The sequence below is a fragment of the Antechinus flavipes genome, chromosome 2, assembly GCF_016432865.1.
Source record: "Antechinus flavipes isolate AdamAnt ecotype Samford, QLD, Australia chromosome 2, AdamAnt_v2, whole genome shotgun sequence".
Taxonomy (NCBI): domain Eukaryota; kingdom Metazoa; phylum Chordata; class Mammalia; order Dasyuromorphia; family Dasyuridae; genus Antechinus; species Antechinus flavipes.
In genome coordinates this window covers 325,126,354-325,138,543 of record NC_067399.1, presented here as the reverse complement: position 1 = coordinate 325,138,543, position 12,190 = coordinate 325,126,354, and the positions used below count along the sequence as shown (strand labels likewise).

Here is a 12,190-nt window from a genome sequence, read left to right as displayed (position 1 = left end):
GACCGGCCTTGGTCTCAGCTGGGGGAGCAGGAGGCCAGGCCAGCCACCATGAGGCTGATAAAGATGGAATGAATCTCTCTGAATCGGAGGGCTTTGTGCTTCAGCCTCCAATCACCACAAAGTTGGATGATGGAATGAATCTGTCTCTCAGTCCCTGCTGGCTGTTATACACTCTATTATAATTACATTATCATAGGTGTGAATATTGTGGAATTATATTAAGTACTAAGTACATATACTGAAGTAGAGAACTATTAAGCACCATGCTAAACTAGATAATCATTGTCTTATTAATTCCACTTAGTTAGCACCTTGTAAGAATTCGTGTTTTAAGTACAAGAGTTCTGGCCCACAACACAAACTTTGCTGCATCCCTTATCCCAACTCTCAACAAAGGACCCATTATCATACTTGAGTGAAAAATTGAGGTCATTCAGTTCTCTCTTGTTCCTTCTTCTGTCTTCCTTTATCAGTCTCACTTGAAATAGCTCTGCTGCTAAGGCAGACTCCCGATCCTATTCCATCCCATTATTTCCAGAAGATTGCTCCTCTATCATTCCCACTTCCTAACGTTCCCTCTGTTCTTCCTTCCTGCCTATAGACACATTCATAGCTCCTCAGTCTTTAAAAAGCTCATTTAAATCTGACCCTTTGGCACCAGTAGCTGTCATCCTACATTTCTTAATCTCCAAATCGTATAGATATAGTGACCTTTTCTTGATGCACATCCTTCCTAACCTCTATCCCATTACCTCCCCCCAACAGATGCAAATATATGTGAACTTTCTTCTGTAAATACATGGTTGATCATTAAGGAATGCATTCTATCTAGAAGCATGAAAATCAAATTCCCCTTGCTTATAGGTATTAAAACTTCCCCCAAATTTCTCATTTATTAGGCCTATCCATTATTCTTATCTTTCTTCCCTTTTTCACTCTGACCTGTTTAGTGTGATCTAGGTGAAGAAATGATGTATTTAAATAGAATATTTGAAGGTCACACCTCTTCACCCCATCTACTACTCTCCCTCCTCTTCACTGTATCCCTCTGGCCTTCCCTCCAGTCTGCAAGAGGAGAAGGTTGAATCTAGTTGACTTTTAAGGTCTCTTTTCCAGATGTGGATCGAGTATTCTATGATCCAGCCATCCCTAGTTTCCCAGTTGTATTCATCTAAGGGTTACCCTTTTTCTTTGACATCTTTTTTGTACAACCTTGAGCATCTTGATAAACAAAAGTTCTGGTACGCTGCTTTACCTATAATTGTGCTTCCTGATCAGAATCCCTTCTCTATCAGGTCTTTTACTTACCTACCCCCTTCCTTAAAACAATCTTCCTCCTAATCCTAGTAAGAAATCTTTCATTATTTAGATTCTAATTTTAAACTTCTCCATAAATTTATAGATTAAATTGCTGGCAGAAGATTGACATGGGCAGTTTAGCATATGATTTAGATTGTACTTCTATGAGTTTTAACATTTTTGTTGATGAGCATAATTTAAGGAAAAAAAAAAGTAAGTAACAAAGAAATGATAAGACTTCTGCTACTTAGAGTATTTGGGGTAGTAAGAAGGCCAAACTACTCAACTCTTATTTTGCTTAATGTTTTCTGTGCCAAGAAAAAAATTACTCAGTGAAGTGGAAATGATAAAAATAAATTTAAAAGTTGAGGGAATTAAAACTGAAGATTATAATATAATAACTGTCTTCATTGAATCAAGTCACCAGAATTAAGTGGAGTAGGGGTCTCCTAAAGAACTCTACCTTAACATAAAAGCTATCTCCTCATATACAAGTATAGGTAAATCTAATATCTATCCGTTCAACTGACAGAATTATGTTTTCTCTCTTTATAAAATATTTATCTTTACCTAAAATTTAATGGCCTATCCAAAAGTTGAGAAAATGTTAAATAAAATACTAAAGAACTTAAAATAATTCATTTTTTTTTATTTTAAACTTCAAATTATGTTCCCCCTTCCCTGAGACAGTAATTTGATATTTATACATATGCAGTCATGTAAAACCTATTTCCATATAGTCATCCAACATAATACTTATTCTAATTTTCAGAGACCCTGCTGACACTGCTTCAGAGAGTGACACTGCCATGACCTCCAGCACTGTGAGCAAGCTTGCAGAAGCCAGGAGGACTACTTATCTCTCTGGGAGATGGGTTTGTGATGACCACAATGGAGATACAAGCATTAGCATTGCAGGGCCATGGATTAGTCTCCCCAACAATGGAGACTATTCTGCTTACTACAATTGGGTGGAAGAGAAAAAAACAACACAGGGACCTGGTAAGAAGCAAAATGTTTTCTCTTGGAAAAACTTTAATGGATTTTAAGTTTCCAGACTGTTGAATCTGTTTTATTATGTAGTGTCCTGATAAAGTAGCGAAATTATGAGACAGGCCAAAATGGAGCTGAAACTGTATCGAGGATACCATTATTAATTGTTTAATTCTTTTTAAAGTTCTGTAATTTCTTTGGCAGTAATTCTGTAGTAAAATTACACTTATACTGTGTACAGTGAGCTGTTTTGTTTTGTTCTCTTAAAGATCTCAGCATTTGAAATTGAGTGTGTTATTCTTCACTTCCTATTCTCATTAAAAAACTAGGAAGAGGCCATTAGACTATATTGCTGAGGTGACACCATGGAAAAAAGTGCTAGATTTGGACTCAGGAAAATCTGAATTCAAATCCCACTCCAGACACTGGTAGTTGGATGGGTCTAATTCTGTATTTGATTATGTGTGTCATTGTTGTTTGCTTATTAGAACGTAAGCTCTTTATGGACCTAGCCAGCAAAGTGCCTGGAACATGGCCATACTTCATCAAAGAAATAAGCCTACTACACTTTTTACACCAGTCATTCAATAAGTATTTATTAGCTAACAATTGATAATCAATTCCTGAGGCAGCATGAGCAGTGGATGGAGAAGTAACATCCACTTCAGGGTGACCCCAATTGATATCCTTTTATTGCTGTTCTTTTGTTTCAGCCATATATGACTCTTAAGTAACCCATTTGGGGTTTTCTTGGTAAATATACCGGAGTAGTTTGCTATTTCCTTCTCTAGCTCATCTTTGGGAAACTGAGCCCAGCAAGATGAAGTGACTTGTCCAGATTTGAACTCATGAATTTGTGTTTTCCTACTTGTGGTCTAATTTTATCCACTGAGCCATCTATTTACCTTTCTCTCACAAATATTGTTTGATCTTGGTTAGATCCCTGAACCTCTCAGTGGGCCTGGGCAGCTCTTTAGGACTCTTAAGTGACCCAATAGCTACTGACCCAGGGACCTGATTCCCTATCCAGGTAAATCCTAGGTCTGGACCAAAGGAAATAAGCTTGATCAGTAGAACCATTTTCCCCAATCACAAGATTGTCATGGGTTAAATGGTAAAACACAACCCAATATTGTGATGATAAGTTAGAAATAATTAATGCCAAATTTAATCAACTTGTGCTTCCCCTCCCCCCCTTCATCTCATCTTCTTTATGCTTTAGATATGGAACATAATAACCCTGCCTACACCATCAGTGCTGCCCTGTGCTATGCAACTCAGCTTGTCAACATTTTGTCTCATATACTTGATGTAAATCTTCCCAAAAAGTTATGTAACAGGCAAGTAATTTGAGTTTGGATGATGTCTGGTACACTTATTTGTTATGGGTCACATAAGTTTGAATGTTGTAACTTCTTAGTTAATCCATGCAAGTAAGATTATAAATTTTCATTTCATTTTTCTTGGCTGTAGTCAATTGTGAGATGGTATTCTAGAATAATGAAACTGCTCATGCACAAAAGTCACTGTACACCTCATACACATAAAAGCTCTAAAGAGAATACACATAATCTTCTGCTTAAGAAAACGATAGTATGACTAAAATAGAAAAATATAATAAAAATACTGTAAAATTGAGATATGGTATCATTCAGGGTAAGCAGATTCTCAAAAGTAAGAATTCAGAAAAAAATTTTTAAATAGGACTATAAGAACAAAAGGTATGTGGGAATATTGAACTTTTGAGAAAATTGATTGATTGAGAAATATTGATATGTTTTTGATTGAACCAAAATAGACATTTTGTTTTGAGAAAGGTTATGTTCCTACCCTCATTCTCTCTGTTTTACAGTGAGTTTTGTGGAGAGAATCTCAGCCGGCGGAAGTTTACTCGTGCAGTTAAAAAGTTGAACGCAAATATTCTTTACCTCTGCTTTTCCCAGGTACGGAAACTGTTTGTGGGATGATCTTTGACTTTGGGGTGGTAAGAGTTCGCAGATACTTATTTTTCTTTGTATTGCTTTTTCTAGCATGTAAATTTAGATCTATTGCACCCACTACATACACTCAGGAATCTAATGTACCTGGTCAGCCCAGACACCGAAAACTTGGGCAGGTAAGAAATGATACTCATTTTCACCTGGGTGCGCAAGTTCAATTCTCATGGAGTGCGTTTCATTCTGTCTGATGCTGCTATGGCCATTTCCTTGGAATGCAGCCTCATCCTGACATTATGCAGGCTATAACTTACTTAAAAAAATCTCTTCATTTCTGAAGGGGTCAAAACCATGAAAAAAAGGTGTAATTTTTCCTCTTCTGAACATTTGGATGGATAAGGAAATCTATAGCATAGGGTAAAGATTGAAAAAGTTTTCATATTTGTAAAATCTATGAAAAGCAACTAATAAAATTGGTTTAAAGCATCTAAGAAGATCTCAGCAAAATAGAAAATGTAATGAATATAATGTGAAATTTAGTGAATCATACATTTGTTTTTAAAAAGTCAACCTTCCTAGTATGATATAGGTTATATGAATTTAGATAGTAATTCTCTTCTTTATTTTTTTTGGTTTTTTAAAGCTTTTTATTTTCAAAATAATAGGCACGATAATTTTTCAACATTGATCCTTGCATAGCCTTGTGTTTCAGATTTCTCCCTCCTAGATAGTAATTCTCCCTAAAAAGTTCTATTATATGCTCAGTATAATCCAGCAGTGTGACACGCAGCCAGAAAAGCTAATATGGTCTTTGGGGACATTAGGAGAGGTACCGAATCTAGAACACTCGGCGTGGCTTCTACACTTGAGGAGAAATTCGTCAGTCCTCCATGCTTCACTCCTATGCCTCAGCTGCCTTACCCAACTCTGCTCCCTGGTCCCTCTCTCTCGCTGGTTGGTTCTTTGTGGAGTTTCCCATTTTAAGGAAGGACCCAGAGCAACCCCTTTCGTTCTCCAGATTTCTCTTCTGTGTCCCTGCTCGGGGCCCTCTTTACTCCCCTTAGGTCTCTTTTATGTACTGTCTTCTCATTAGAACATAAGTTCTTTGAGGATAGACAGTATCTTTTTGCCCTCGGCACTTAGCACAAACTATGGTATATTTAATAAATACTTATTGACGTCCTTGACTCTCTCAGTCAGATCACATTGGGTACTGAGTTCTACTGGCACGTTGTAGGAAGGATGTTGACTCATTAAGATATGCCAAAGAATAGTAGCCAAGTGATAAAGGCCATGAAATTCCAACCACACAAGAAGGGGTGGAAGGAGCTAGAGGGGTTTACCTTAAGGAAGACAGGAGAGATATACTTATAAGCACTTAAAAGATTCATATAGAAGAGAGGTTATTAGACTTTGCTTAGCCTCAGGAAGTCAAACGTTGTTCCAAGCTTAGTAGACGGTGCTAAGAAAAGGATTAAGACTTGGAGTAAAGAAAAAATTCTTAATAAATAAATAGAGCTATCAAAATAGGATTGGCCTCCCTAAGGAAATCTCTTCTCCCATCCTCCTGCACGATTACTAATACTAGTCAAAAACTAACTAGAAAAATCACTTTCGAAACGACTAAGCCACAAACAGAGTGAGAGTCTGGAACTTTCTTAGTCTTATGAGGTGTCTCTAGAAGTTGTCTAGTCTCATGATACTATAGTTTCCTCATCCATAAAGTAATGGGCATTAGATTTTTATGGTCATAAAGAAATGTCGTTAGATTTTAGAAAGCAATTACATATTTTTCCCATAAGAGTTGTGATGGCTAGTTTTGAACCTTCGAGAACTGTAACAACCAATAAATTGGCACAATATTTGATAAAAATTTCATTAGAAGCTTTATGAAGCTTTTAAATTGAGCTATTAAAATGGCACCCCAAAAATAACAATGTAAAAGCTTTCCTGATTTTTTCAAACTAAAATTTTATAATTAAATTTTGGAAATATTTAAAGATTAGTCTCTTAAAAAAACTGAAATTTGGTTCAGCGTATTACTGAAACTTTGCATACATGTCAAAGAATGTTTGTTTCCTTCTGTTCCTGAGCAAAAGCAGAAAATACTTTCAAAAAATGCACTTGAGAAAACTGTAATCTTTTTCTGTTGGGTCCAACAGACCACATGAAATAAGGATGTGTAATAAAATAAATCAAGTGTTTAGGTATTAGAATAATTCTAATATTTTACTTTATGATACAACATACATAAAGAAATTTTAAAAGTGTGACAGAAGTATTAAAAAGTTTTAAAAATACATTTACATGCGTCTCTTGTGCTAAGCCTCCAGTAAGCTCCAGTCTGAAGTGACTCCCCCCTTCTCCTTTCCCTCCCCCCCACTTCTTCTTGACAAGGACACCCCTTCCACAGGCACCCTTCATCTTGTTCTCTCCCTGTCTAGTGACGTGTCCCTTGCTTGCTTCCTATAAATATGCTCACCTTGAAAAAAGTCATCCTAAATCTCCCAATTTTATCCAAACCTCTTTTTAAAAAGAAAAAATGGTGCTTGTAAATAAACATTGCTCCTACTTGGTGTCCTCTCACTTCTCAAATCTCTACTTCCCATTACTCAGAGATATCTATTCATGGCATCAGGTATACAGCACAGAAAAGGTGAACAAAGAGCTGCAATGGGCAGCTGAACCTCCATTATTTGTTGTATATATGAGGCAAAAGGGCTCAAAAGGTTGAAGGCTTGCCTAAGGGGCAGGAAGACCTGGGTTCGAGTCCTGCTCCTAATATGTAACTGGCTGTGTGACCATCTTGTAAGTCATGTATTGTTCCAGTGCTCCAGGACTCTGTAAGTTACTGCTGTCACCATTCCTCGTGAGTGTACATCTTGGAACCTTCCCTGCTTCATCCTTAAAAAAGTTGTTGAGTAGAATTGAATCAGATTTTTGTCTGTCACTTGGGTGGAATATATTTAAATTTACCCATGCAAACTTCAGTTAAAAACAGGGGCACAAATACAAAATAATTTGGGGAAAATTATTACATAATCATCTCTAATTTTCCATATCTCAGGCATCCATCCCTTTGTTCCCACAGGTCTGGGCCCTTTGAAGTCAGTGCTGATCTGGAGGATTCCATGGAATTTTTGGATCCTGCAGCTGCTGGAGAAACAGACGAAAGTGGAGATGAACATATAAGTGATGAAGAGACCGACCTAGGAACAGACTGGGAGAATCTGCCAAGCCCCCGCTTTTGTGACATCCCTTCCCAGCCCGTCGAGGTGCTGCAGAGTCACAGCACGCAGGTGTCCCCGCCGGTTGCTAGCAGTAGTGCTGGGGGGATGATTTCCTCAGCTGCAGCCTCAGTGACATCATGGTTCAAGGCTTACACAGGACATCGCTAGCAAACGTCAAAGAGACAATGATAGATTTGCATAGTGAAAATTTCTCTCCCATATGTGTAGTTTTACCTATTCAGTTAAGTAGTGCCTGGAACAAAAAATAAATAAACTAATTTTTTAAACGCAGAAGTAAATTCAACAAACATTTATTAAACTTAAACATTTTTATTTACAAAGATTGACTGTGATGAGAACTTTTGTAAAATTAGGTAAACTCACCCTAATGACTTCACAACCTACACATCCATGGGTAAGCATTGAAGATTATGAACCTTGCACAAGTGGCCAGTTCTTCTGTATCAGGGGATAAATTGCGACTCTTAATCACAGAAGAAAAGGAATTTTAGGAACTTGAAAACATGATTTGTTTTTTCACAGTATTGGGGATAGTAGTCTCAGAATCCTACTTTTAAAAATAACAAAGTTCTGTTATCTTCTCATTAATATGTAGAGAAAGGATTGTATTCGCAGTCATTTTAAAGTTATTCTTTATTGATGAAAACTCACAACTTAAAACATTTTAAACAAAATTGCTAGGTTTTGTGTCCACATATTTTGTACAAAGAGCCCAGTGTGTTAATTTAGAATGTTGATTGCTTTTAGAGTTTGGTTATCATGGGTTACCTTTTTTTTTTGTCTTAAATTCACATGAGTTCATTTGTGCTGCTTTCTCAGATTATCAGAAATTTTATAGAATAGAGAGCACTTGGTTGTCATCTTTCTTTTACTACCCACACACCAAAGAAACACTGGATTTATTTTTCTTAGGACCCATAGCCACAGGCAGAAGAGATAATAGAAACTTGCAATAATGTTCTAGATTTTTTTTTAATCTATTTTCTTTTATATGTAATTGTTTAAGCTCAATTGGCTAGCTAAGAATTGAATTCCTGCTAGCCTCACTACTATGTGTTTTGAAATCCAAGTTCATTTTCTGTTAGTAATGGGTCTGCCTAGTTTGTGCACTAGCAAAAAGGCCCCTTAATTTGTTGGTCACTCTGGTGGTTTCTTCCATGGCAAGATTCATTTTCAATACAAGTTGATGGCAAGTACTCCCAAGGAGAGCCATCTCACTTGTCTGTTGAGAATCTTTGTTGCTTTGAAGATGCTCAGTGAGACTTCAGAAATTTGAAGTTTGTCTTTTAGAACACTGAGACTTTTTTTTTTCCTCCATCATGGGGAAAGCAAATAAAAAATATTCTCTGAAAAAGAGATTTTTTTCCCCCAATGAGATGTCTTGTCATTCTCTCCATGTGTCAATGGGACTGGTAAGGGAAAAGCCTTTACTGACCACACGTATGTAGTTTTTAGATTTTTAATACATAAGGGACAAAAGTTCCCATGAAAATGTCTTTTTTGTTTTTCTGGTATGGTTAAGCCAAGATGCCTCAGAGAATTAATTTTGAGGCTTGTTATTCCCATTTCCGTTCTAGTGGTACTTTGCCTCCAAACTTGAGGATGGAGATGCATGATTATTTTTTTCTAATGTTGATATAATTACCACTTGGTAGAAAAACCCAGGGTGTGTTATAATCCATTCCTGTCTTAGGAGATCAGTCTCAGTGACCCTTTTGAGATTGTCATCCTAAGGAGCACTGGGTATTTTTATATAAAGGGTTATCCACCTTTGGTTTATCAAAACTCCATGATTTTGGGCCTGCTTTTTTTCCCCCTATAGAAAATGGCAAAGGTAGACTTAAAAAAACAAAAAACAAAAAACCAAAGACATTTAAATCTTGTTAGATGGGAGTCAGAAAGCTTTCATACAAAAGGGACATTTAATCAAGACCACAATAGAGAAGTAGCTAATTGGTGGAGTTGAAAGGAATTTGATTCTAGATTGAGTATATTATTTAACCAATAGTCAATAATCATGGTACTCTCAATTGAGCCTACAAGGAGACCATGAATGATAAAGCTTTTAAAACTGCTTTATCTTAAATCCTTACTCAGCATTCAGTAAAAGTTTTAAAATGGGACTTTTTTGTTGTTACTGTTAACTAGAAGCACTTTATGTAGTTATAGAATATCTGATCCTTTGGTATTGAGCACCTGAGAATTTTTAAATTTTGCATTGATCAACTATATAAGCATTCTCTTACATACACATTGTAACCACTGGGGTTTTCCCACCCTTCCCGCTTCTCTAAATCTTGTCTAATGAGGTGCAAAAAACAATTTGTAAACAGTTTATTAAAAATTGAAGCTGGTATTTTTTAAAATGAAAAGCCATAGAACTCGGTATGTGTCATGTTTTCCATTTTAAAATCATTTATTGAAACAATGTAATAGTAAAATCTACAGACACCAAAAAGGTTGTTTGAAATGGGCTGTGTTCAAGAAATTTTTTTGTAATAGAATATATAATTTTTAAAATGTTTTGCACATGTGTAAGTTAACAGGGAATAAAAATGGAGTGTCAATAACAAGTGTGGTTGACTGGTTCATTTAGAAGTGATTATAAGAACACTAAATGATTTTTTTGCTGAAAAAACCCAAATAAGTCTGAAAGCTCTTGGCAGTATCATAATATAGAAATTTACCTTGCAGCTTCCAACCTAATTACAAGTAAGCATCCTGAGGACTGAGGATGAAATGTTTTTTAAACTTGTATTACTGCAATAAATTTAAACAGTATTCTACCCTAGGTATTTGTCCTTTTTCAAGTCCTTTTTTTTTTTTTTTTACTGAGATATGATGGGCAGTAAAGATTAGAATGAAATTTAATAACTAATAATTTGATGAACCTTTAACTATAGATAATTATCTAAGAAAAGGAACAGTTCCAGAGTTCTTTTTGGGAAGTTGTTGTCAATGAGATATATGGAGCCCCTTGAGGGTGCAAGGGCTTGAAACCTGGGCAGTTCCACACAGGCTAAAATTAGGAAAGGCTGGAGCAGGAGAACTAGAAACACATCCATTAAATAAGTTTTCCTGAAACCAAATACACTGGTACCTTGGCACTCGTCCACTTTGAAAACGAGTGGAATTCAGTACTCAACACATTTCAACGAAAAAAAAATGCTTCTGCATTAACTCGGCACTTGTTGCACTTGGTTGAGCAGTCGGGAGTGAGGCTGACGAACCCCCGCCCGCCCCCTGCTGTGCTTGCCCTCAGCCTGGGCAACTAGCTTGGCCCCGGGGGGAGGCCTGTCGGGATGGAGCCCACAATGCTGAGCTGGTGGTAGGTGGACAAGGTTATAGGGCTGTTTCTGCAGGACAGTGTGGCTGCAGCATAGTCTCCCATCTCCCAAAACGGAACTGGAGGGGACCTGAAGCAGTCAGCACGCCCAGCGGCCAGAGCCCAGGAGAGGCGACCGTGGCAGCAGAAGACCCAGGGCTGGCTTCCACTTCCACATCCAGTGGAAGATTGCACCTCCTCAAAAAGTGAGAACCTGGATGGCTAGGCTGGAGAGGAAGGTCAGGCTGAGAGCTGCAGAGACTATTTACTAGAGAAAAAATGAGACAGAAGGGGGAGACATTATTTCTCATACATGAGAATATATATTTAAGGAAGGGACAAGAAGAATTAGTATCAAGAACTTCATCCCTCTGAACAAAAGAAAGTTGAATAGTTTGGTATAAAAATACATTAAATTAAACAGTACATCAAGTGAACTCGGGGTGAGGAGAACTAAGGAGAGGGTAGAATAATGTAGGGAAGAGTTTAAACCAAAATAAAGTTCAATCTCAGCAACACAAGTTTAATATGGTAAAAATATTAAAGATAAGTTTTTTGAGGCAACAAATGGATATATATCTCAGGCTGTTTTTTGTTCAGGGCTAGAAAACATTCAGTCCAGGTCTGAATGTCCAGACAAGTCAGCAAACCTTGCAGGATTAACGAGTAGTAGTAGTCTTGAAAGTCTTGTCATATGGGAGACATCAGAGTTTTAACACCCTTACATTGCAGAGACACACAAGAATTAATCTTCTAATTAATTCCAACTGGAAATTAGATAGCAAAAAAAAAAGTTCATTTATTCTAAGAACTCTCAGCTTGTGATCAGTGACTACTTTTAATTCAAGAACTAGCCAATTTTTACTTACCACCTTTAAGATTCTCGTTGCATTTTCAATCCTCTCTCATTACATTCTAGGTAAAAACCAGAGCAGCCTTTGTTTAACAACATGGTGGGAAAAAATTCTTAAGGAAGGAAATAAGCCAATTTAATAAGGTATTTGCCTTTTTAGGCATCTGGCAAATTTTAAAACCACCACAGCTAAAAATGGGAAAACAGGAGAAATTTCATCCTACCATCATAAATGAAGGAAATGCTAAGTTTTTTAAAAGGTTAAAAGGGAAAATCAAGATCAATCATTTCCCCCATACAAATCCCCAGGACTCCTTAAGGAACCATAGACCTCTAAACTAAGAGCAAGCTATCTATCCAGGGTTGTTTTAAAAGATTTCTGGAGGACTTTTGTCTTAACACCAGAATTTTAACAAGGATCGTGGTATAGGGAGGGAAGTGCAATTTTTTTCTAGTAGTAGTCCAGGGATGTATCTGGGGATAGTGTTAAGGACAGTAAAGGGACTTAGGGGGCTTTTTCTTGTCAGCACTG

At 36.9% G+C, this 12,190-nt stretch overlaps 1 protein-coding gene across 1 annotated transcript in view; it reads left to right on the top strand.

The window, feature by feature from the left end:
* The window catches only part of ATG14 (autophagy related 14), a 55,488-nt gene extending 45,435 nt beyond the window's left edge, over window positions 1–10,053 (top strand). Inside the window, exons 6-10 of the mRNA XM_051977710.1 lie at window positions 2,072–2,301; window positions 3,515–3,632; window positions 4,145–4,235; window positions 4,323–4,408; window positions 7,321–10,053. Coding sequence (XP_051833670.1) covers window positions 2,072–2,301; window positions 3,515–3,632; window positions 4,145–4,235; window positions 4,323–4,408; window positions 7,321–7,627 — 832 coding nt within the window. The 3' untranslated portion in view covers window positions 7,628–10,053. The remainder of the gene's footprint in view (window positions 1–2,071; window positions 2,302–3,514; window positions 3,633–4,144; window positions 4,236–4,322; window positions 4,409–7,320) is intronic.
* Window positions 10,054–12,190: the final 2,137 nt, after the last annotated feature.